Genomic DNA, 26,297 nt, shown 5'->3' on the forward strand with positions numbered 1-26,297 from the left:
GCTGTCAACCATGGAATTTACAACTGCAACTAGGGGAACTTTTAACCTAACACCTAAACTGGGTGAGGAAATTTCTGTTGTTCACTGGAAATGTGAAAAAAAAGGGGGGTGAGCTAGATAATGGAGCTAACGAGCTCTTTTTAAAAAGTGATCACTGGTATGTTTAAACATGTAACTGATACACTTTATCTATTAGTCCACATATTGCAGATTTATACTTAAATTTGAAGGTCTTATTAAGTGTGCAATTTTCAGAATTTATCTGGTCCCTTAATAAAGATATTGCAGGCCAAAGAATGAAAAAAATAAAAAAATCTGTTTTTTAAAATAGTGTATTTTTTAAGTGTAAGATTTTCACTATAAATACTCTATAGAAAGTAACTATACTGTGTGGTGTAATGGCACAAAAAATATTAAGGCTGAAAAATGACAACTCCTTTGGGAAAATACTGTTCAAAAGTTTTTTTTTTTTTTTTTTTTTTTACTTGCAACCAATAACTTTGAGCCATTAAAAATGTATCGAGGATAATACATTGAATCATTGATAAAATTATTTAATTAGATAGCTAAAATCTACTCGCTAAGCATAGGAAGAACACATACATAAAAGACTGTTGTGATTGGCAAGCTTTTGGAGTCAGTGGCTCCTTCAGGCAGAATGGGAAGGAAAAAGGGTGAAGGAAAAGGACTCTAGATGTACATATTTTGGGAGTCACCCAGAACTGCAAGTCAGGGGAGTCTTACCGTACGGAACCTTCTCATCCTGTACAGTAAGTCTCCCCTGAATCACAGTTCTGGGCAACTCCCAAAATCTACCCCTTTCCCTAGACCTCTCCAGTCCTTTGCCTTCACCTTTCTTTCTTCCCCTTCACCCCCTCTGCCTGAAGAAGAAGCCACTGGTTCCAAGAGCTTACCAATCACAACAGTCTTTTAGGTATGTGTTCTGCCACCACTTGGTGGGTAGATTTTGTCTATCTAATTAAATAAAGAATACATTCAGATAGTTAATCATGGTTTTAATTTATAGTCTTGTGTGTGCTGAACTAAATGCTTCTTATTTGCAAGGTCTACAGCAACCCATTACTGAATAATTTTAAAAACCACAGATGCTTCTAAATGTGAAAGAATGCTTGCTACCTGAAACAAAATGGCCGCTGTTTCTAAATGATAACTGATAAAGTATTTTAGAGCCCATCTTGATGGGATTCACCTAGCGATTATCAATTTTTCTGCGATGGTACTGCAACCAGAGCTGGACCACTTTGTATGGATTGATCCTCGAGTATAAGTCTTGATATAACCAGGTAAAGGTACCAGATGACGTGTATTAGCTTGAAATCTATTGCAATTATTATTTTTACATCAATAAAAACAATGGAGAAGTTTTTATCTGAAATGTTTTAGAAAAGTTGTGAAGCTAATTGATTTCAAACATCAACTCAACTGAAGTGTGAAAGAGGACCATTGGCCATAAATAATACACCAAAGGTGTCATGGAAGCAAGCTGTTAACATCAGAATAACACAATGCAGTATATATACTGCTAACTATAAAACTTTTCTTAGGCAATGTTACAATTTTGATGGAAAAGGAAGTAGTAGTGTTTTTCACGTATGCTCAAACCATATTTTGCTGCTTAATGTTACACAGATTGGTCGCTTTCAGTATTTTACACTTTCTCTCTAATGTCTTCCACAAAGGAATTATGAAATCTCAATCTGACAAACAATATTGACTCTCAAACATATAAAAAGTCTTCAAAAGAAAACAATTCAGGAAATGCAACCTGATTCTATCAGCAACTTTGCTCATGCTCCAAAACATGGTTGAAATCTTAACCTTTTCAACTGTAAGGTAAAATAAAATATGAGTGACAAACCATGCTGAAAAGCAAAATTAAATGTAAGTACTCCACTTTCCCTTGGGACAAGTGATATTGTATGGCTGTGTACTACTACAAGACCTGAGAATATCTCCACATGCTTTACAACACCCACAAAAGAATTAAGACATTCTCTAAACTATTTAGCAACATTTTTGTTATGTTTAGTTCAGGTAACCCCACGAAAATGACTACTATAAAATGAAGTTACTTTGAACAACAGTGTAACACTGAACAGTTTTCCAGACAGTTACATTCATTATTATAAATACAACTGAAACAATATTGAAAGGTAAATTTCTGTTTGGGATATTTATGTCAAACACATTGGTGTTTGTGTGATAGCATTTGTACATTCTTTGGTTGAAATTTGAAATGGCACCACCAATTGCCTAATTCTTCACATGTGACCATTTTTATATTCATACAGGTTAGTATTTGACTAACCTTCTGAAAATATTTGTATAGTAGTCTTTAAAGTTCAATAAATGTCAACATGTATGAGTTTTGCATTGAACCTCTCTTAAGGTTATGCCAGAACATTGTTCAGAGTTACCCCACAATTTAAATTATTTACCTCTCATAATTCCTCCAATTCTGTATGAAATTAATCATTACACTAAAATTAGCATTTGTAGGTGTTATATGGTGGATTTTTTATGTTTCAGTTTTAAAATGCCAAGGATATACATAAATAAAGCTGATTCCCATCTTTACAAGAGGTACTCTTGCGGATCTTTGAGGAAGGTGTGAATGCAGTAGAGAATGGTAGAATGACTATGAGAACAGCTAGCAGGCATCTTTCCACTCTCGTAGGAACTCTCATCAATCAACACACATACACACACCAACAATGTAGGATAGCCATTAGCATTTTCTGATGAGGAGAAAGTTACCTTTGACCATCTCTTAATTGAAGAAATCTGAAGCACTGCATTGGTAAAATTCTAAACATGTTCATTTTCGACATGAACAATCTTTTGGGGCCCCTGGTCCCCCTGCATTTTAAAGTAGTGAGTGTAGCTAAATAATATAAACAAAAACTAGTTTCATGGTCATGTAATGAAAGTTTGCTACAACTAAACTTTCCTGTCACGTTTTGCAAAATACACTGAGGTTTAGTATAAGAAGGATCCGTAATAGGTAGTACCTGTTCCATGTTAGAGACTAAGTTTATTCACCCACCTTGTATCTACACTTTAGCTCGATTCCACGACAATGTGTGCCAAAAGATAAAGCTCTAACAATAAAATAATTCATTTTAAGTAAATTATGTAATCAATACGGGAAATAAAGTGAACAACATGGATAGATTAATACATAAATAAAGTTAGAAGAACTTTACAAGCTGAATTATGAACAATAGGGATGTAACCTCAATTTCATACCCCAATTAAGATTTCCCAAAAAAGTCCTGCTACATACTAGGTTTCTAGCTATTAAAACTCCCAATAAATTGGAAAAAAATAAAATCACATAACATGTAGCATGAAAATTGTGCACTGGGTTTTCAATAGGTGCATTTTATCGATTTTACGATGATTCACTGCTTTTATCTTCAATGTATTTTGTTCCATATAGAATGGATGGACAGTATTTCGCACGAGAGAGAGAGAGAGAGAGAGAGAGAGAGAGAGAGAGAGAGAGAGAGAGATACAGGAAGTGTAAATAATAAATTTAAGTCGAATGTTTAGAAAACAAATTTATTTAACTCAAAAGTCTTCTCATACACTGTCACAACAAAATGCAAAAGTCTTCTCATTCACTATCACAACAAAATGCAATTGCGCAGAAAGCTCAATAACTATTCTACCGATGTTTACGTTCACTTGCAATCTTTGATAATAATTTATTGCCACACAAAAATGTGACGACACCAATTCCAAGAAGGTATTTAACAGTCTGGAACATGTTGAGCTGGAGCCAGAATATTCCAAATAATGCAAAAATTCCTGGAATAAACACAATGGCAATTAATTCTTTCTTTACACTGTTAAAAACTGTATATTGTGCCACAGAAATGAAAATACCTACCACCTAATCCCAAGTGGAAACCAATTGCACTAAGAGAAAACGGAAAGTTTGATATGTTGACACCTATTTTCAACCACTGAAACAAGTAAATCAATTAATGCTGGCACATAAGAAAAATCAAAGACATGTAAAAATATAATCTGTTTATTCAGTGTATATGTATTCACATCACTCTCATCAGAAGAACGAAAGTTTTTTTTTGTAACATCACAATAAAATGATCCAATCAGGATATGGCACTATTGTTCTGGGGCTGTAAAACAATTCTTCACATAAAAAATTCATTAGTTAATTATGACTTTCTTAAATAACAACACTTTCCCTTTTCCAAAACGCATGTTTCCGAATAAGTAAAATGGAAGAAGAAACAGGCAAAAATACAGTGAAACCTCACTTTTACACTTTTAAAGGGACTAGGGGAAGCATTAAAAGTTACATACAGGATCCCTCCTTGCATTTTTCATAACAGGCATCAAAGTACTTGTCAGGGGCTTATCTATTATCTAATAAAATCTGCCGACGTAACTGGTAACTATGGGGATGTAGAAATGTTTGACTTCATTTCATACACCATAATCGATGTTTTTTGAAAGACTGCAACAGTCATTCATCACGTAAATAATGAAACACTGCACCAGTTACATTCTGTTTTGAGATATTTAGGTAAGTATATCGTGTGGTGTCTGCATGTGTGGTGTTCAGTCTCTTTCACTGTAATCATCTTTTTCTGATTATCAGGTATTGTGCCTCCTCAATTACATAAAAACCACACATAATCAATCACTCACATTGTTCGTGAAACATCGCAAAAAATACTTGTGTAAATATTTGCACTAGCTGCAAAGTCAGCAAATATGTCAACTAGAGCTACAAGTGGCCAAACAACAAAACATACTAAATATGGTTCGAACAACACAAACAAAATCACAACAATCGTGAAGCTGTTCATGCACAGTAGAGATGGTTTGGAATTGGTCACGATACCTTTATTCAAACAAAACCTAGTTACTCCTATCAGCTAACATGCCAGGTAGTGTTTGGTAGCAGCAGGAGGTAAGGCACAAACTGTTCAACTTTTACCCAGTTCCTGGTTCAGATCTGCTTAGTAGAGCCCCTTGGTGTCAAAAAACTTAAAGTAACGTTGGTCTACTTGATGGCCAGTGCCATGCCAGCCTAGTGGAACATCAGTTATGTCAGTGTTTTCCCATTAACATTTTTTCATAAAGCGTAAATCATTAAAAAAAGCACTCCGTCTTCAGGCCACGAGTGGCCTACCGGTACCATCCGACCACCATGTCATCCTCATGGAGGATGCGGATAGGAGGGGCGTGGGGTCAGCACACCGCTCTCCCGGTCATTATGATGGCATTCTTGACCAAAGCCGCTACTAATCGGTTGAGTAGCTCCTCAATTGGCATCACAAGGCTGAGTGCACCCCGAAAAATGGCAACAGCGCACGGCAGCCTGGATGGTCACCCATACAAGTGCCAACCACGCCCGACAGCACTTAACTTCAGTGATCTCACGGGAACCGGTGTATCCACTGTGGCGAAGTTTGACAGTAATCACAAAAAATGGCGTAAATGACATGAAAACATTAATTCTGGGAACATAGAAATGGGGGTTATACTGTAGTTCTTCTTTGCCCCAGGAATCTAATTCTCAATATGGACATGTGCCTGCAAAAACCGGAAGACCTAACAAAAACATCACTTGCAAAATTGCAGCATGAAAAGTAAGTTCAAAACAATTGCCACTATATCAATTTCAATGGGTAAGTATCCGTAACACTTAGGAAACCACCCGAGCTGAACTATGCAGAACAAATGACCTATTATGTGACTTAAAAATATATATACCTTATAATATAGTGCACACATACGTACGGAGGTGATAGGGCAGTATATGGCAACCAAACGCAGTGTACTGCTTTATTTGGCACATAACAGGGCCAATATGCTGCACCTGTCAGTAGCACTTGCTGGATCAGTGTTACTACACACACATTACGAGAGCGATCTTTGTACTACACACACACACACACACACACACACACACACACACACACACACACACACACACACAGAGAGAGACAGAGAGAGAGAGAGAGAGAGAGAGAGAGAGAGAGAGAGAGAGAGAGAGAGAGAGTTTTATGGGACAGAGCACACTTTGCAACAACACCAAGTCCTCCAACCCCCCCCCCCCCCCAAAAAATAAAAAAAAATAAATCATACAGCTGCCTCCTGATGTGCACACCGCTCTAGAATGAAGAGTATTCTCCAGTTTTTCAAACAAAGGAAATTTATTACTCACCAGTCCTAATAATATCAATATTGGTATACAAAGTAATCCGGTGAATAGATTGGAAACAAAAACAGGTGGTCTCCGCTCAGGTTCTCTGAATAGATGCTAAATGATGGAACAAAGAAAAACATTTGTTACTTACAACAGTTCTGAATGTAAATTTCATAAACAAAACATAAAATACATTTGAAGTAATACCTTGATTTCTGGTTTAATGGCATACAAATATGGGTCTTTAGCACCCGCAAAAGCTGCAGTTTGTTCAGCAAACTTCAAATTCACAGAACCAAGGGTCCATGCAAATGAATTTGATAAAACTGCATCACCAATTATAAGTTCAATAGTGTATACTCCAGACTTGTGCCCAAATTCTGCAGCTTTACCTCCAACATCCTGTAAATAAGAGGTAATATTACAACTCCTAATATGACAAAACACTACTACTCTGAAGACTATTTACTAGGCCTGCAATGGATGATACTATTGAATTTTTTAATGGCTATTTCAAAGTCTCAGAATAAACCAATTGAACTAAATTTCACTTCCAACACCACACAAGGGGACCACACCTACCGTATTTACTCGAATCTAAGCCGCACTTTTTTTCTGGTTTTTGTAATCCAAAAAAACCGCCTGCGGCTTGGAATCGAGTGCAAAGCAAGCGGAAGTTCTGAAAAATGTTGGTGGGTCCCGCCACAACTAACTTCTGCCGTCGAATATATGTAGCGCTACACAGGCATGCTTTGTAGGCAAAAAGATAAATACTGGCACCAAATCCTCTGCATCAGTAAATAAATTTAAAAATAGGTGGAAGACGAGCTTTTGTTCTCTGCCCCGAGTTTCGACAACTGCATTTTCATACATTATCCAACGAAGTAAATACAAATTCCGTATTGTTCATCTTCGTATGTAGCAGCATTTCAATGTACTACGAAAAACCGACAGGCAAGACTGTTTGAGATGTTTGTCAATATGGCCAACTCTACGTTCTGAAATAAAATAAATAAATAGGAACTTCTATGAATTGTGAATTACATGCAGTATTCTCTTCACCATAAGAATAATACGAATATAAACATTTTGCCATGTATTGTTTCGTGTTTGCTGCTGTCTCATTTAAATCCTGTCTGCCTAATAAACTACGAAACTAGAGTGAGACAACAGCACACGCGGAAGAATATACATATCATGTCATGTTTATATTTGTATTATTCTTATGCCTAATAGTGATAGTCATAAATGAAGCACAGCAATTGACTAGATTTTTAAATCTAAGATGACTCTAATGATGACTAATTTCTGTGCAGAATGTAATGCACTAAAGAGGCGCCTGCAAAGATTTTCAAACGGAGAAAAATTTTCGCTAAACTCTCATTCAGAACATCATCTATCATACGCAGTGTATTATTTGGTTCTTGTTGATTAATATCAAAGAAAGCAGCAGTGTAAGTAACAACAAATAGCAGTCTCTTGCCATTGTTTCGGTAATGAGACTAGTCCTCTCACAGTACAGTAATGCATTTTCAGCTTAGAGTGACGTAAACACCTATAACATAGAAAACGGCACTTATCAGATCAAAGAAAAATAAGCAATCAATTCAAACCAGACGAAGCACGTGAAAAAGGAAGGGTACCCATATAAATACGGATGGAGCGCATGACGCATAGCAATGGCTACCTGATAAAGCTTAACTGCTAAGCTTACGACTCGAAGCATACTACTGTAGCTGTATAATTCATTCAACCTAGTCACTCATTCAACCTAGTCACTCATTCAACCTAGTCACTCATTCAACCTAGTCATTCATTCAACCTAGTCATTCATTCAACCTAAATTGTGTCTCGTATTACAATGGACCAACTTTGTTTAGATTTGGAGGTGCGGCATAAAACTTTTCTCTCCCCTTGAATTTCGAGTCTCAAATTTCAGGTGCGGCTTAGATTCGGAAAATTTTTTTTCTCTTTATTTCAAGTCTCATTTTTTAGGTGCGGCTTAGATTCGAGTAAATACGGTATTTACAGTCATCTTTAGAAATGGCTGCTAGTTCCTCCCTCATTTTTTCCTTGACTTTTCAATACTCTCAAATCTGTGTCCTTTCATGACCCTTTTCATGCGTGGAAATAAGAAGTCGCACAGGAGGGGTCAGGGGAGTAAGGTGATGGCTGTGAGTGCAGTTGAAGAATATTGTAATCCCTATTCACTGACAGTTGATCAATTGTCCGTCAACAGTCTGGGAGCACAAGCTCTTGAAATTTTTCAATATTTTCATCAATTCGGGCAGTTGATGGATGTCCAGAATGAGTTGCGTCATCAATCAACACGCCACCATTTTCAAAACTGAACAAACCACTCCTACACTTGAGTTTTCCCTTGATGTCATCTTGGTAAGCTGTTTTCAACACTGAAACAGGTTCAGCAGAATTTTTTACCAAGTAGAAAACAAAATTTCACAGCTGCACACTGTTCACTAAAACTTGCTATCATAAAGAACGAAACAAAAACAAAACAGCACTGGCAAAAACAATCACAGCAGAGGAAAAGAACAAGCCAGGTCAACAACACAGGTGGCACTGAACTGGCAACGAGTTGCACAACAAACACCTAGCAGCACAAATGGCAATGAGTTACGCTATAGAAGCTTAGTGGGAGAAATACTTAAAACACAGGCTCCGCTTTTGGCAATGTTACTCTAGTTTCTTTTGGGTACCCCTTTGTACATTCAATACCCCCTGTTCATGCTATTTGTCATGAGTCCCACACACTTTAGAAATATTCTAGAATGAGGATATCTTGATATCAGATCCAATATTACAACTGGAGGGTCCTAGAAAGAACCATGTCCACCCATGTCTTGGGACAAATTCAATTTAGCCAATAGATTTTTGGGATTATCTGGTGGCCTCTGCCCCTCAGCTTTAGATATTTGCCTTTAAGTAAAAGACATTAGCTACCACAAATTAACATTCCATCTAGCTATTAGAACTCAACTGTGTTCCATTACACAAATGCACAGATTGTTAAACCTATAAATTCTTTGTCGATTTGATGATGCAGACTATTAATAAACTTTCGAAAATTACTAACACCATCCTCGTGAATGCTGTTATGTATGGTGATCTATATCTCATCCATCAATCGTGATTAGATTTTTCTGCAGTCACATCAACTGTTTTAACATAGTACAAGTATTATTTAGCATATAGTATGCACTACCTTAACTTCATAAAACAGCACTTATTGAGGAAATCTGGTGAGACAAATATTAGATATTTTGAGGTTATAAATATGTCATCTACTCTGTCCCAGGATGTAAGATACACTTTTGGCTGCCATGTGAACATGGTGCAACACCTTAAAAGTTATCAGCTTCAGAATTACCCTGCTAATGCTATGGAAAGGTTGCAGCATCTTTATGAAAGGGAGATGAACCACAAAGGAAATACAATGATACACTGGGAATGTGCTATTATCATTCCAAATGAATACCATGTTCATTATAAGCACCCTCGAACACAAAAAAAAAACTATATTCCTTCGGATTTTATTAAGAAAGAATCTCTTATTTTAAGGGAGAAGACAACTCTAACAAATTAATATTCCTTATGTAAACAGACAGGTGTTTTTAACTGAATAACATCAATGTTGTGTCTGCCAACTCTCAATTTATAAATCAATCTGAGCCTACATACTCCAACCCCAAACACTGCAAATTTTACAACCAATTTTTTGCTGTTATCCAAATAAAAAATTTTACCTGGAAGCTCCGACTTACATCTCTACTACCTACACCTCACCTATTAAACAAGATTTTTTTTAAATTTTTTTATTTTTATTCACACACTGTGGATTTTAAAAGTGAAACAATAACTCACCATATCAAATTTATAGGTTTTTGAAGTATCAGGTTCAGCTACAAATATTATTTCTTGGTTGGTATCCTTTTTATATAATCTGACAAATGCTTGGTGTACTGTCATTAGTTTATTAGTAGTTTTGTCCTTCAGAGTAAATTTCATAATAAGCTTCTGAAGAGAATCTGCTTCAATTGTTGTTGCTAACTGGTTTGGGAACAATACTCTGAAAGTATAAAATTCACATTCAGTTCACTGTAATAAATTATCAGTATTTAAGGGCAGGAAAATAAAGAACCAGTGATCTGGAGCACAATTTATTAAGCGAATACAACAATGACACATAAATACTGTTGTTTTAGCACACCAAGAAGAAAAATTTTAAGATAAAGAAATCAAATATAGACAGCAAAAATATTCTAGGCCCATCTAAAATAGCATTTAAGTTCTGTCTGATCATGCTGTGCAACAACCTTCTTTGCAAAGAATGTGCACTGCTTATCAAGTTTCTCTGTCCCAACCGTATAGCTGCAGTGTTACCAAACAAGGCAGTAAAATTATTGGGACAATACGGAACACTATGAATGGTACTCACTTTGTTAACTTTGGTTGTGTGGTTTGATCTGCATCAGCAGTGCCTATTTCAACATTTTCAACAGCTACTGCACACATGACTTTTATTGTGAGAGAGGCTCCAACATTTCCAACCAGACGTGGATCAGGTTTTGCTAATGCTGCACTAACTGTAAGCTTGTACAGTCCTCGCTCTGGTTTAACTTCCATCAAATTTAATGAATACATAGTCCTGTACAAAAAATTAAAATGAACTTTCCTTATTAATTTATGTTGATTATTGTCCAACGTATATAAAGCATCTTAGAAACAGAATTAGACTACTTAAACAAAATGTCAAAGTCAATGGTGTGTATGTGAAATTTATTATCATGAGGTGAAACTATGAACAAAAACGTAAAAAATACCTGTCACTTGCTGATTGTTCAAATTTTTTTTTGGAGAGTACAACTACTTCATCACCAACTCTTGTGGCACTCTCAGCAGTCACTGAAAGTGGATCTGAACTTAAAGGCTTCCCCAGAAGATTGCTCACTTTAACAGAAACCTTTGGCTGATCCGAAGAAACAGCTGGTGGGCTTGCCAAAGTAATTGCCACTGGTAAATGGAACTACAAATAAAATTGGAAGTTAGTTTCTGTAAGTGATTATGAAGTACTATTTATAGAAATAAAATTTTGTCAGTCCATGTTCATTTCTGTCAATGATATTCAGAAGAACGAAAGTTTTCAAAGTACATCATATTGAAATGTAACAACAAATGAATAACACAATTACTGTAGTTCATAGGAATTTAAAGTCAATAAAACTGAACAAAGCAATTAACCCTGCTGTTCTGTTCACTTTTACTTGACATATATACTGTTCGGGTCAATATGACCCGACATATCAAAATGCTTTAGAAACATAAATTTTGGTACAGTTTTAGCTATCGACATTGTTGTTCTATTCCAGTACCTTGTTAGTAATAATAATAATAATAATAATAATAATAATAATGGTAATAATAATAATAATAACAATGCATACAACTTTATTGAGGGATATTTTTCATTTAAATATGCACATAAATTTGAAACAACAGACAGTTTCCATTACAGGCATTCAACTTAGAAAGCACTACAGTTTTTCCATACTTCTATTCTTATTGTTGACAGTTTAGACGTAAGTATTGACATTTTCTAACAACAGACAGTTGTCATTACAGATATTCATCTTAGAGCACACTACAGTACAGAACACACTACAGTTTTTTTATTACATTCCAACATAGAAAGCACTACAACTTTAGAATCCTCTCTTCTTACTGATTGTAGTTTAGGCACAAGTATTCACATAAATTTGAAACAACAGAATTTTCAATACAATCATCTTATAAAATACTACAGTTCTTTTCTTACTGCTTGCACTGTGGACACAAGTAGGTTACATGTTTCTTGCAAATATGTTTACTACATTTTCCACACACCATGTTTGTTTTATTGTCATTACTTGATGGACAGAACTTACAGCGTGCACGTTTTGTAGATTTTCTTGTTGTTACCGATTCTGACACACCACCCACATCATTCGGGTTTTGGATGCTTGTGACCATTCTCAAAGAATCTTCTGTTCTTGGGAAATGCGTTCTTGATGCAATATGTTCTTTTATCAGTGACTTTCCAAGTTCCTCCAAGAATATTCTCCTTCTAGTCAATTTGCTTGCATTCCAATTAGGGTCAACCGAAATCCACAAAACGTATGCATTATAAGCAGAAACATCAAGAATATTGTAGAAAACTATCATTGGCCACCTATTACTTTTTCGTTTGCATGTATATGTACCTAATAACTGATCAAGCGTGTCTACAGCACCTTTGGTTGAATTATAGTCCAAAATCATTTTTGGCTTCTTATCAGCCCTGTCACTGATTTCCGCATCATGGTGGAGAGTGCTCATAAGTACAACATTCTTGTGTCTCTTAGGAATATAATTAACCACAGTAGTGTCATTTGTGAAGTAAAATGAAGAGCTGTGTACCTCCTTGTTGGTCATTTTGTGTGGAAGCTCCGGCTTATTTTTCCGTATAGTTCCCAACATAGTCAATTTCCTTTTCAGAAGCAGCTGCCCCAAATTGTACGACGTAAAAAAGTTGTCACACGTGATATTCTGACCACGTAACTCAGAAGTGAGATCAGATACCACCCTCATTCCCTGATTTCTTTCTGGTGCCGCTCCACTCACCTTTCCTGTATAAATTTGGGCTTTCAGTACGTATGAAGTTTTGCTGTCACACATGGTCCATATTTTGATCCCATATTTTGCCGGTTTACTTGGGATATACTGCTTGAATGGACAGCGACCTCTAAATGCTACTAACTGCTCGTCAACAGTAACATTTTCTCCTGGATTATACAGTTGAGGAAGGACCTCTACCCACTTCTCCCAAATACTACGAATTGCGGCAAGTTTGTCAGTACGTCGTCTTTCCTCTCTAGTAGATTTCTTGTCAAATCGCAGGACACGTGATATCTTACAGAATGTTTCATGAGACATGGTTGCTCGAAATATGTTTCGCCCAGTATCTTTATCCCACAAACTTTTTGTAGACTCCCCATGAGATCGATATACACCCGCTAGGAGTAAGAGTCCTAAGTATGCATGGAAAACAGAACCATCAATATCTGTCCACTGTTCACCATAAACTCGCTGCCCTTCAATATTTGTCATCTCTATTATTTCATTTTGAAGCGCTGTGTGAAATACTGCTTCAAATGAACATTTTACATCAGATATTCTGCTGACTGCATACCTGGTAACTCCTGGGGTACTCTTGATGATGTTCGAAGCTGGTAGGCGACCATGTTGTGCTGGTGGATGCAACTGCCATTCTATATTCCCATTTTTAGAAAGAAAAGTCTCTACACTATTTTGTATGGGCTGTGGACTGTCGTAACTGTCATCGGAACACTCGCTTTCAGATGCATTGCTGATGTGATCTTCAAACTCAGAAAGTGATCCTTCATCTGGTGAGGCATTTACTATTTCTTCCAACTCACGATCATTCAATGGTCTCATCGCCATGGTGTCACAAGTCAAACTGGGCAGAAACAAAGCATTCCAATTATTGAGAACTGCCAATTATTATTTCCTGGGGAAAGCAACAAACAAGCCCATTGTTGTGAACGCATGGAGCTTTAGGTGATTGTTGAGAGTAAGTTGGAATGATGCAGTCACTATTCCCACACAACACAACAAAAATAATTTTCGCCATTTCCAGATTTTAGAAATAAATACGAGTTACACTAAACATATTTGTGTCGGGTCATTATGACCCGAACATTACATATGCAACTATTACAGTTGAAGCCCAAACTTCTTAAACTTTTTTAAAACCTTTTAAAACACATGCTGCTCATCCATTTTCAGACAAAGTCACAAAGTTTCATAAATATATATTGGTATTTACATAATGTAAAATAACGTTCATATTCGTTTCGGGTCATATAGACCCGAACAGAACAGCAGGGTTAAATCAACAACAATACATTCCTCAGATGCAGTCATCAATATAGGTTATTAAATTATGTCTTCTGGAGAAGGGGGGGACCTGAAACATGTTGTTCCACTTTTCTTTCTGGAAAGGATCCTACATATGCAGCCCACATACAGTGACATTAAATACAACCACTGCCTGTACAGCAAAATCATTGCACAATTTATAGGCACATGACCAGTTCTATAAACAGACAGATGGAGGTGTGAATGGGTACCCTTGTCACCTATTATTGCCAATCTGTTTATGGATTATTTCAAAAAGTGTCCTGGAGCTTGCAGGGTGGGAGGAACAAAAGACAATGTTGGGCCCTGCAGTTTATAGGAAGCCAATGTGCCAACCGTGCACTGGGTGAGTGATAAGGTGGCACCAAACTCTACGGCATTTTTGTCTTCTGTAGGAAGCATTTCCAAAGAATCAGTCAAATTCTGCAGAAACACAATGTAAAATGTATTTCTTTATGCCATCTAAGATCAGGGCCCTTAGGGGTCTGCAAAAGGATGATCTTTGTGTGCATATGGTGGGCGTCTACCGAATCCCTTGCAGTTGTGTCGTATCATACATTGGTCAGGCTATTGCGACCACAAAGGACCAGTGGCAATAAGGAGGTTCTGATATGCACTTCAAGCTATTCTCTATCTCGTCAAATAATAGAGGGACAGAGTTAGTGCTACCTCACTCACTGGTAATTAATATTTACTACTGATAACTTCTGGCATGGGTCATCTTTAGTTGCATGGTGGCATTAATGTTTACACTGTGCGTGCATGTGTTTTCTTTCAGCATACAACCTCCAAACTGAAGTTAAATTTCCTTTCACAGCACTAACTCGTTACATTTTCAGCTTGGAAATGACAGGGTGTTCACATGTCAAAATATCATTCTGAATTGTTCAATACATCACCCTGCCACATTCCTGTAACTTCTTTGAACAATTGTACACAAGGAGAAACAAAAAGTACAACACAGTTACTTCCATTGATCCACTACTTTCAGATCTACAAAATTCAATTATGACCATTTTAAGCCTGAGCACCCTTTCTATGGAAGAAATCTGGAGAACAGCCATGAGTTCACTGCAAACAGTATTTATCTTGCATCTTCAATCCTAGAAACCAATCAGATAAATTTTGTTGATTCAAACAACTAAGCCATAATTAAATAAGATTATGTATCCTCATGAACAACAGATTTTTTCATATTAACCCTTCACATACACGGTGTTACTTCTTGCCCCTCATACCTTATCTTAGCTTTATACTTAAAAATCAGTTCTCAGACTAACTCTGACAAACACACCTTGTTATTTGTAAGAGTATTAAGAACTTCTAATAAGCTGTATGCCCCTTTTGGAGTTTGGACTGAGCGTCGACTTAGGAAATAATTGGCAAACTTCACAGCTTGATCTCCTGTAATTGGTGGTGGCTTATTGATGGTACCAGCAAGTTTGTAAGCTCCATTAACCAGCAAAGCTGAAACAAAGTTGTAATGAATAACCAAAGCTGAAACAAAGTTGTAATGAATAACCAAAGCTACATGTAAGATTTACAATGTAATGCAGGTAAATAAATACACGCAAGCAGAAAAGAAAATACTGTTTAGTTAAAGATTTAACCCTTTGATTGCTGCTGACGTGTTAACTCGTCATGCCTCGCCATTCCCCTGGTGCGCCTGACGTGTATACAGCCTTGGGTCTTCCCTACAGCGCTAAGGACATGTTTATGCGTCCCACACCACTGGCCTTCCCACCACTAGGTACAAGTTTAGGAGCACCGAGTCACAGCTACCCGAGTGCTACAGGCGTGTATACACGCACAGCCGTCTTTCCGCTCCACTCTTCTAGTAGCTGTTCAGTGGTTTGACTGTGTAGTTCGAGAGTGCATATATCTTTGTTGCTGTGTTCACTCTTTGCAGAATTCGACTTAGCCCAAATGTCAATTAGATACTGACCCAAGCATTCTTTCATTTTTTGTGATATTTATGTCTGAAGAACTGTTGCAATTTATTGCTGACGAAACAAATTGTTTTTACGTTTACACCAGAGAAAATACTACAGAATCTGCGAATTCTCGACTGTCAAAATGGAAAGAGACTGGATTTGAGGAAATGTATTGTTTCTTGCTGTTTGCCTTCTAATGGCGCAAGTTAAGAAGTTAAAACTAAGTAATTATTGGTCCAGAGACACACTTTTGAACACACCTGTTTTCAGCGAAGTTATGTCCCGAGACCATTTTTTACTACTTCTGAGAATGTTACACTTCAGTGATAATTCTGCGAGTACCAGAGGCGACAGTCTATTTAAAATTAGGACGATGTTGACAAAGTTCATAAGAAGTTTCGTAAGTGTCTTACTGTTCAAATGACGATTATCTTTTACGCAATTTATTCGAACTAAGCGAAGTAGATTCGTAATAAAGGCACAGTCAGAGTAATAAAGGCACAGTCAGAGTAATAAAGGCACAGTCAGAGTAATAAAGGCACAGTCAGAGTAATAAAGGCACAGTCAGAGTAATAAAGGCACAGTCAGAGTAATAAAGGCACAGTCAGAGTAATAAAGGCACAGTCAGAGTAATAAAGGCACAGTCAGAGTAATAAAGGCACAGTCAGAGTAATAAAGGCACAGTCAGAGTAATAAAGGCACAGTCAGAGTAATAAAGGCACAGTCAGAGTAATAAAGGCACAGTCAGAGTAATAAAGGCACAGTCAGAGTAATAAAGGCACAGTCAGAGTAATAAAGGCACAGTCAGAGTAATAAAGGCACAGTCAGAGTAATAAAGGCACAGTCAGAGTAATAAAGGCACAGTCAGAGTAATAAAGACACAGTCAGAGTCGGTATATTTTAGATTTTATTGTAAACACAATGTATTGTAGATTACAATTCAAGTACGGGTGCAGCTGACCGTTGTGACATGTTACTCAGCCCAGTGGGATTAGTGCGTAAAACTGTGAAATGGTACAAGAAATAATTTTTTCACATTATGGATTTGTGCGTTCTAAATGCTCATGCTCTCCACCGGCCAGAAACAAGGCAAAACATGGCACTCGCGGAGTTTCACCTTTCTCTCATAAGGGAGATTGCAGAAAAATATGCTACAGAATGGAGAAAAGCTGGTAGGGGAAGGCGCTAAGATGGCGAGAATCATCTGCGATTCACAGGGAGACATTTTCCGGCTATTATCATGAGTGAACATTCGCAGAAAAGTGCGCTAATGCGCAGATGTGTGGTTTGCATGGAACAGAAAGTGCACCGGGAAACTAGATACCAAAGCAAAACTTGCAACGTTACATTATGCGTTGCACCCTGCTTTGAGACTTATCATACAAAGAAGCATTACTAATCATTGGGAACTAAATCTGAGAAAATTATCGATGCTTCTGAATGAATTACTAAAAAAAAAGGGAAAAATGTAAAGAAAATACAAATCTATTTTTAACTTCGCCAGTGCCAGTCCAAAGACCGGACGGAAAAGGATGGGAAATATATGCAACAGGTGTAAAAATATTCAAACGAAGCCAGACTACTTCAAATGAACGAACTTGGTGATTGAAATGGTGCAATATCTGGCAAATGTAATTACGCCGAGTACATTGCACCATTATAATAAAACCCATGCATTAATGTGCATATGATACATTTAAATTATTAACACACAACATGGACAGTTATATTCTTTTATCCTTACTAGTACAAATTTAGATCACACACTGTCTACTTGTACGAAATGTGTTTTCCAGAACTTATTTAAACGCCTTTGATCAACAAGAAACAACATGCCAAAGTTAAAACTCTTTTCTCAGTGTGATTTTTCTTGCTACTTTGCCTCTGTTGTTAGCCAACGCTGAAAATTAAACTCATTGCTCTGGGGAGGGTTGGGGGCTTAAAATTCGTTGTTCAAATGAGACTGGCTTTGAAGCATTAATAGAAAACTGTATTTGAAAAAGAAGTATCGAATACACCCTGCTTTCATCTTTTCATAAAAATCAACATCTTTTCAACTATTTTGTAGATTATTGGAAAACAGTAAGGGAATAAAAACTTTTATTACTCATCATTGTGCAGTCCATCTATTGCACTAAATTTCATTTTCATCATGCGTTCACACTACTAGACATGGTGACCCCAAGTTTACATTGTTTTTGGGCCTGATTTTCGCACCCAACTTTCATTCCAGTTGCACAGCTTGATGTGTTTTATAGAGCATAGTTTTTTTTAGCAAAATCTTAACGAAAAAACCACATTGACGTTTTTGCAAAATCTTCAATTTTGTGCTTAATTCATTCAGTACAGAAAAGTGCTATGGACATGAAACTGTATATTTCAGAACCTTTTGTTGTTAGGTTACTACATACCAAGTTTCACATTCATCACAGCATTAGTTCAGGAGATGCAAGAAGCCCGAAATTTTTTTGGGTGCCTATTTTTTTGGCCAATTCATCCACAATGTTCTGGCTCAATATGGCTCGTAAAATTCTTTTCATTATTATTCTTAAGAGAACGCATAAAGTTCTACAAGATGGTCAAATTTTATTTCTTAACAAAAACTATTGCCCTAGATATTACAGCTCAAAGTCGCCAAAAATTCACGCTGGCTCTGCGCGAACCATACTCAGTCGAGAAATATTCAGCACAGGGCGGGTTGAGCAGCGCAGGCCGATCCGGTCCCAGCGGCAGCTCCGAGAGAGAGGCACGCAGCACAGGTAGACAGATTATGCTGCAGGCTGCGGCACCCCAGCGCGCCAAGCTGGTGGTGTGCCTTCAGCAGTCAAAGGGTTAATTCAAAATCATAAATACTGTAAGCACGCCAAACTTGAACATAGGAATAAAATTATAGACTAGTTCAAATCATTCTGAAAATTTGCAATAACATACTTAACCAAGGAATTTTGATGCTACATCGTTTTTTTAAAAAAGCAATTTATGGTCATTCACTGGTGCAGAACCTACCTATTAACTACAGTATTACAAACTCATTGACAAATGGATCAAATATCAAAACTTGCAGAATCCAATGTTCACTGATACCATTTGACACAGAACTGACACACTAACGAAACCATAATTGAAAATCCACTACTGAACTGCAGTTGCTGCACAAACTCAGCTCTCCGTGCTACTCTATCTCCCAGTACCTACTGCAGCCTACATCCTTCTGAATCTGCTTAGTGTATTCATCTCTTTGTCTCCCTCCATGCTTTTACCCTCCACGCTGCCCTCCAGTACTAAATTGGTGATCCCTTGATGCCTCAGAACATGTCCTACCGATCGATCACTTCTTCTAGTCAAGTTGTGCCACACACTCTTCTTCTCCCCAACTCTATTCAATACCTCTTCATTAGTTATGTGATCTACTCATCTAATCTTCAGCATTCTTCTGTAGCACCACATTTCAAAAGCTTCTATTCTCTTCTTGTCCAAACTTGTTATCGTCCATGTTTCACTTCCATACATGGCTACACTCCATACATATACTTTCAGAAACAACTTCCTGACACTCAAATCTATACTCAACGTTAACAAATCTCTCTTCTACTTCGACCATCATCAGTTATTTTGCTTCCCAAATAGCAAAACTCCTTTACTACTTTAAGTGTCTCATTTACCAATGTTTACTGGGAACACGTGGAAATTTTCACACAAAATTTCATCAAAATCGTGATGGTCATGCGGGAACTTTTCTGAAATAAGACTACTTGACATGAAATGGTCCTACTGCATCATTTGCGAAACTTTACGACTGGTATTGTCTGCAATGTCATTAATGTACAACAACAAGAGCAAGGATCATAACAATGTTCTCTAGGGCATGGCTGAAGTTATGACGACTTATGGTGAATGTTACACATGATGCTTCTAACTTCCACAAATTCTCAAAAACTTGGTTATTCACTAAGATACACACAAATGAGATGATTTTTTTTTTAAATGAGGATGCTACTGCTACAATTATATAAAGCCTTGATAAAGGTAGGACTGGTAAACAATAAAAAGAGTTGTATGTGAAGGAAATTACTGACTACTAATGGAAACACTCAATACACATATGACAATTGAAAAATAAAAAAATGTGGGTGGGATAATAGGAAGGTGTAGTAAGAATGGGGATTGGGCAGATAAAGAAAAAAAGTCATTCCACATCAGTTCAAACAGTCTGAGAAAGCGTTCCAGCTCAGTCTCAAATTTGGCTGAAATTTAGCATACGAATGCTACCATGAGGACAGGAATATTTCTTGTAGTAGGCCTTTCATGAGCTGAACACACATGTGTGTCCACATCTTTCATACAGACTGAGTTACGTGCACAGGTAAACAAAAAGATTTAGAAAGCACCAGGAAAATGTGGATTTTCAAAGTGTAGAAGCACAAAAGGGACCAGTGACATATAAACCAAATTTAATACACTGCATAAGTAACCCATGATGTAATATGTCTCAAAGTTTCAACGTATTACTGCAAGGCATTTGTGTAGAACAGAATTTAATAGATTAGCAATTTATAGTGATGATGTCGACAGCTGTAGTCTGACGAGATTCATTTCATACTGCCGTGAACTGCTGGAGTTGGCAGTCACGTATGCATGAGGTATGCTTGCTTGTGTGTCCTCTTTTACTGATGAAGGCTTTACATAGTGCCTTAATTGTGCTTGTATGTAAATTCATGTACTTTCTTTACGATAAGTAGCTATCTGACTTTTCCTACATGGTTGATATTTCTACTGAAGTTTCCATTGTTTGAGATTCATTTCTTGTTTCACATAAAGCTGCAGCGAGTGTTGGGAACCATTTAGCAACTGAAAGTTAAACAATGGAAGCGTTCAAAACAGGATAAGTCATTGTGGGGCAGAAAGGAAAAAGGAAACAATCAAGCATCACAGGTTACTCATGCTTTCGAGGTTCTAGATCAAATTGGTCCATGCTGTTGTGGTGAAGCAGTATGGAGGCAGAAGTGTGTGTTATTGGTGTTTTTGTTCAAACAAGTTGCAGTGTTGGTAGAGCACAAGAATCTGAATGTCATAAAACACATGTAATTAAATGTGGCATTCGCTTTGTACATGATCTGGATGATTTGTTGCTATACAGATCTGGGACGTACCACAAGCATAGAAGAAGTACAGTTCCAGGAAACGTGTGTGTTATCACCACATAAAGTGTTGCTGGTTAAGTACTCTTTCCTACGAATATGTTGTTTTGAGCCATTTCGGATACATAAGGAGAGAGTAAGATGCAGACTTAGAAAAGTTGGTTTAAAATCAGTGTTGAAAGTGAATCAGTATACAGGACTTAAAATGAACAAAAATTATGATCCAGGTGTCACACAACTTAAATATGAAGAATATTCTGATGAAGTACATGCTGACAAAAGGGTACCAGCCACTAGTCACAGCAGTTGCACATTTAAATATTTCAGTGATTGCTCTTGGTTGTCTCCAATGAAGATACAGAATTTTGGGAAAACAGACAGACCCAGTTATGGTGGAAGATAACTATACGAAGCTGAAATGGAAATGAAATACCAAATGGCAGACACTAATGGTGGTTGAGTAAGAACTGTACACTCCAAGGGAACAAAAATCAGAAATGTGCACAAAAATGGCTCTGAGCACTATGGGACTCAACATCTTAGGTCATAAGTCCCCTAGAACTTAGAACTACTTAAACCTAACTAACCTAAGGACATCACACACACCAATGCCCGAGGCAGGATTCGAACCTGTGACCGTAGCAGTCCCGCAGTTCCGAACTGCAGCGCCAGAACCGCTAGACCACCGCAGCCGGCAGAAATGTGCACAATTTGAAAGAAAAATGTATCTTAACCACATGCCAGAAAAAGTACTGTTCTTAACATTGCATCTTCCATTTGGTCTATTGAGCATACTGCAAGAAATTAAATGTTTCTATATACATGGTAAAGCAAACCAGGTGAAATGAAGCAACCCAAGAACTGCTTACAGAACTTAGGGTACACTCAAAGTAAACAACTGAGTTCAGAAAAAGGTGCTAGTGTCGGAGTTTAATGAAAATGATGACTACAGCTGAATAATGTCTGGCAAGAAAGAATAGGTTATTGTAAAAATGGGAAATGTACATGTGTAGATGCAAAAAATCTAATATTTCTGAACTATCTGTAGAACTCAAGGAAATGTTTCCCAATGACAAAGTGGGTTTACTGCCTTTTCAGTCTTCAGCCAAAACGTGTTGTGCCTGTAAGTGTAAGCGGCACACACCATGTATATGTGAGACTTGTCGGAATGCTAAGTCAATGTTTGCTGCTATAAAAGATCCTAGACTGGATTATAAGAATGCAATGAAAATGCTAGTGTGTGGATATCAGTGCCTACAAGTGCACACACAGGTGAAGTGTATGGGCAACGTAAAACTTGCAGATCATATGAATAATAAACTGTATGGTGAGCTCCTTATCGATGATTGACTTATTTCTTCTTTCTAAACAATGGACACACACAGACTGGACAACTCTTGAAAGAAAGCAAAGTACAGTGGGAGATTTTCTTGTGAACTGTGTTGTGTGGGAAAAACCTAACTGCACACAGCTTTACAATAGCAAAATCTGCAGATCTCCAGCAGTGAGGATCAATTGAAACATGATTAAATTATAGTAATACTGGACTTTTCTAAAAATTATGCATTTATGGTGCAACATGTTATTCTAGGATATCACTGGGACAACAGCCAAGAAATTGTCCAACCATTTACAATTTACTAAAGAGATGAACCAGGTGGTGTGCCTACCATGAACTTTTGTGTGAACCAATAATTATAACTGCGCAATTCTTGATGCCATTGCAGTTCATGCCCACATACACACTGTCATGGCATGTTATTTACAAGCAGCCTCTCACACATTCTGCAAAATACTTCCGTAATGGGACAGCTAGCCAGTACAAAAATCATAAAAAATCTTCAAAACTTACGCGTGCATTACCAAGATCTTCAGAATCATACAGACGAATTTTTTGGCAGCAGCCTCTGCTGGTATATAAGTAGGCTATGTGACTGCATTGGTGCTACCATTAAGCACATGGGATCATTACCTTATCTTCAGCACTCTGTGGAAGGCTACATTCTAGCACCTTAAATTATTTAACTTTGTACAGAAAAATGTCCCCAGCATACAATCATTTGATGTTTCAAAAGATGAAGCGAAATCTGTTTAAGAGTTTGAACATGTTAAAACTCTTGCAGGCACAAGGAGCCATCATTACTTTTCTCTGGTTTACTCTGATAATGTGCAAATTAGCAGACCTTTGGGTTATAATTATTGGTTCAAACATGGCATGTGTCTTCACAGTGCACCTGACCTTGGATTCAGAATCGAAAGTGGCAATGTACTACCAGGTTGCTATGTTGCTGCTATTTATGGCAAATGGTACTCAGAATGTGCCAGCATGCTGTGAAGCAGAAGGTGATGTATTAGTGAGCTTCATGGCACCAGCAAGTCATTTCAATGGGCATGTTTGACAGACATGAGCTCGATTCCTTTTTAACATTCTAATGACCATTACAGTTCCTATACCGAGTCAGGATGACATTACAATTTGCCATTTGATGTACAGTGTACAGTAGGTACAGAACAGGAAAACTTCTGCTCTAAACACCCTGTTTTGTTGAAGTTAAGGTGGATTGTGTTACTCTACTCATATGTTGCTGCTCAGTGATCAAGAGGCAAGGGGATAACATGAGCTTAAGATTATTTTTTGTTCTGCAATAATGGTCATATCACCAACTACAAGTCACTTGTTATAGTACACAAATGCCTTGCAATAACATGTTGAAACTGAGACATTACGTTATGGTATCCTTAGGCAGTGTTTGAAATTTGGCTTTATCACTTGTCCCTTTTTTGTTACCACTCTTTGAAAATTCAAGTTTTTCCAATGATTTTTCAAGTTTTTCTTCTTTCCTATGAATGTATCTCAGTATGAGTCAAAGATGTGGATGTGGTCTGTGTGTTCTAGCCTACATCACACACACACACACACACACACACACACACACACACACACACACACACCTGGGTGAATTATATTTAGCAAGCACCTACAATATGTATCTTTTACAAGTTACCTTTTTAGCACAATTTGAAATTCGTATTCCCATCAGAAACATGTTGGTGTTTTGATACATTGAGTGTGTTCCCTAAGTGGATCTTACTAGATGGTAAAATTTCACTGAACAGTAAGGAAAAGTTTTTAAGCACTGAAGTTTAACTGTGTGTTACATTTTCTGGGTCACACCACCTTCTTTCACAAGTTATAATGCTAGAACTAAGCAGGGGAATCTAGTACTTTTTAACATGAATGATCCACACAAGGTAGCATTGGTGTATTAATTTTCAGCCAAATCTGAGAATATGAGCTGGAGATCATGGCTGAATTAACACTGAGTGACTCAAGGGACTTAGGCCCAGTTTTCCTGCACATACCTGTGATGCTTAGGCCACCTTCAAACTGCAGGAAACGGCTATCTACTTCATCTGCTTGCACTATAGCATCTTCAATTCGATCGAATGCAAATGTCCCATCAGCTCCCAGCAAAACAGCAATATGGAATGAATACCCCAAGCTGCATGAAAATATTTAAATTAGAAATTTAATACATGTAACAAAAGATTTGGATTTCAATCAAAATGTCAACAGAGCAACAACAATAACACCACAAGATACAACATACTTAAGGAGGCTGTCATCTTTCTTCAAGGCAGACTGCAGACCTTTTATTAGCTTCTGTGTATCCCATTTGCGCTGACCTACACTGTTCAGAGCATGCACAGCATAGAACAGGTCAGGAACTGTAGAAGCATCATTGTTCAGTACATCTGTAAGAGACTAAGAACCAGGCAACTTTCATATTCAGACGTTTTAACACATCTAATTGAAATATCTAACCTTCAATAAAATTTAGCCATTACAAACACTTTCAGTGAATGACCTATTAAATTTCTTATCAATAATTAAGTTTGCTAAAACTTCAGGTAAACTCAGAAAATATATTTCAATAATGGGCTTAGCTTAGATGAGTATTTTCGTCCATATTATTTACGTATATCGTACATGAACTACAAAAAAATGTTTTCAGATGTCTACTTTGTGAATTTTGCTTAAGTATTTCAGTTCTGGAGAGGTTTAATTTGATAGTTTTTCGAGCCTTAATAAAATATGTTTTAACGTGCTTTCATCGAAAATGTTGCAGACTACTCACACATTACATAAGCTATAAACGCATCACTGTTAGTACCATTTGTGGTAAGCGGCTCGTCTTAGCACTGTCTTAATAAGGAAACTACTGAAATTTTAATAACTAAATCTACATAAAAACAGCAAACTACGACTATATCTCATGTCACATACCTGGTAAACGTTAATGTAACGATCTAACAATTCGCTGACGCACGGACAGAATTATGAAGGTAGGATGTGCATCATCGTTACACAGATGCGCCATTCCGTAGCATTTCCTTCAGGTGGGTGAAATATATCCATCCCCACAAAAAAATTCATGCACTCTCTCTTCTATATGATACACATCACGCAAAATTAACCCAAATAATGGTCTGCAAAGTTTTTCAATTCTTGTAATTTCCGATATGCTCTGCATGTCCACCATGGAATAGATACCTTCTTCCAGGTGGGATCTTTTCTGATTAATACGTATGTAAGTTTTCTTGGTGAACACTTCCGCAGAGTCGTGGATGGTTTGTCCCCCATTCACAGCAGGAGGCCAATCTTCTTCAGTCTTCGAACAAGTCATAAACTGCCATTTTACCGTGGAACTATATAATCATATGCCTCCGCCAGCAAAGAAACATATTTCCACATCATTTATCAAGGGTACTGCAACTAGCCACATATTATATGAATCAATGGTTTCACGTTTTATATTGTGTGAGTTGAAGTAGTCTACCTCATTGATGTCTTCAAACACTGTAGTACTAAACATAAATGCTGCACACAAGCCGGAAGACAGCTACACTTCGGTGACCTACCACCCATGTGCTCACTCCAACGGAAGTTCCAGCCTCCAGGCAGTGTTGCCAAATATTTAAATATCTCTGGAATCCTGAGGTTCGTATGAGCAGTTGCCAGCGGGCTCGTGCGCATGC

The 26,297-nt window shown here is 37.3% G+C and overlaps 1 protein-coding gene across 1 annotated transcript in view; it reads right to left on the reverse strand.

Moving 5' to 3' along the window:
- Nucleotides 1–3,571: 3,571 nt before the first annotated feature.
- The window catches only part of LOC126161743 (dolichyl-diphosphooligosaccharide--protein glycosyltransferase subunit 2), a 45,944-nt gene continuing 23,218 nt past the window's right edge, over nt 3,572–26,297 (reverse strand). Inside the window, exons 4-13 of the mRNA XM_049917783.1 lie at nt 24,869–25,023; nt 24,621–24,760; nt 15,480–15,652; nt 11,053–11,255; nt 10,668–10,877; nt 10,094–10,298; nt 6,419–6,613; nt 6,230–6,325; nt 3,917–3,992; nt 3,572–3,834 (exon numbers count right to left, since the gene is read on the reverse strand). Of these exons, the coding sequence (XP_049773740.1) occupies nt 3,692–3,834; nt 3,917–3,992; nt 6,230–6,325; nt 6,419–6,613; nt 10,094–10,298; nt 10,668–10,877; nt 11,053–11,255; nt 15,480–15,652; nt 24,621–24,760; nt 24,869–25,023 (1,596 nt within the window). The 3' untranslated portion in view covers nt 3,572–3,691. The remainder of the gene's footprint in view (nt 3,835–3,916; nt 3,993–6,229; nt 6,326–6,418; nt 6,614–10,093; nt 10,299–10,667; nt 10,878–11,052; nt 11,256–15,479; nt 15,653–24,620; nt 24,761–24,868; nt 25,024–26,297) is intronic.

This window comes from Schistocerca cancellata, chromosome 2 (genome assembly GCF_023864275.1).
Source record: "Schistocerca cancellata isolate TAMUIC-IGC-003103 chromosome 2, iqSchCanc2.1, whole genome shotgun sequence".
NCBI lineage: Eukaryota > Metazoa > Arthropoda > Insecta > Orthoptera > Acrididae > Schistocerca > Schistocerca cancellata.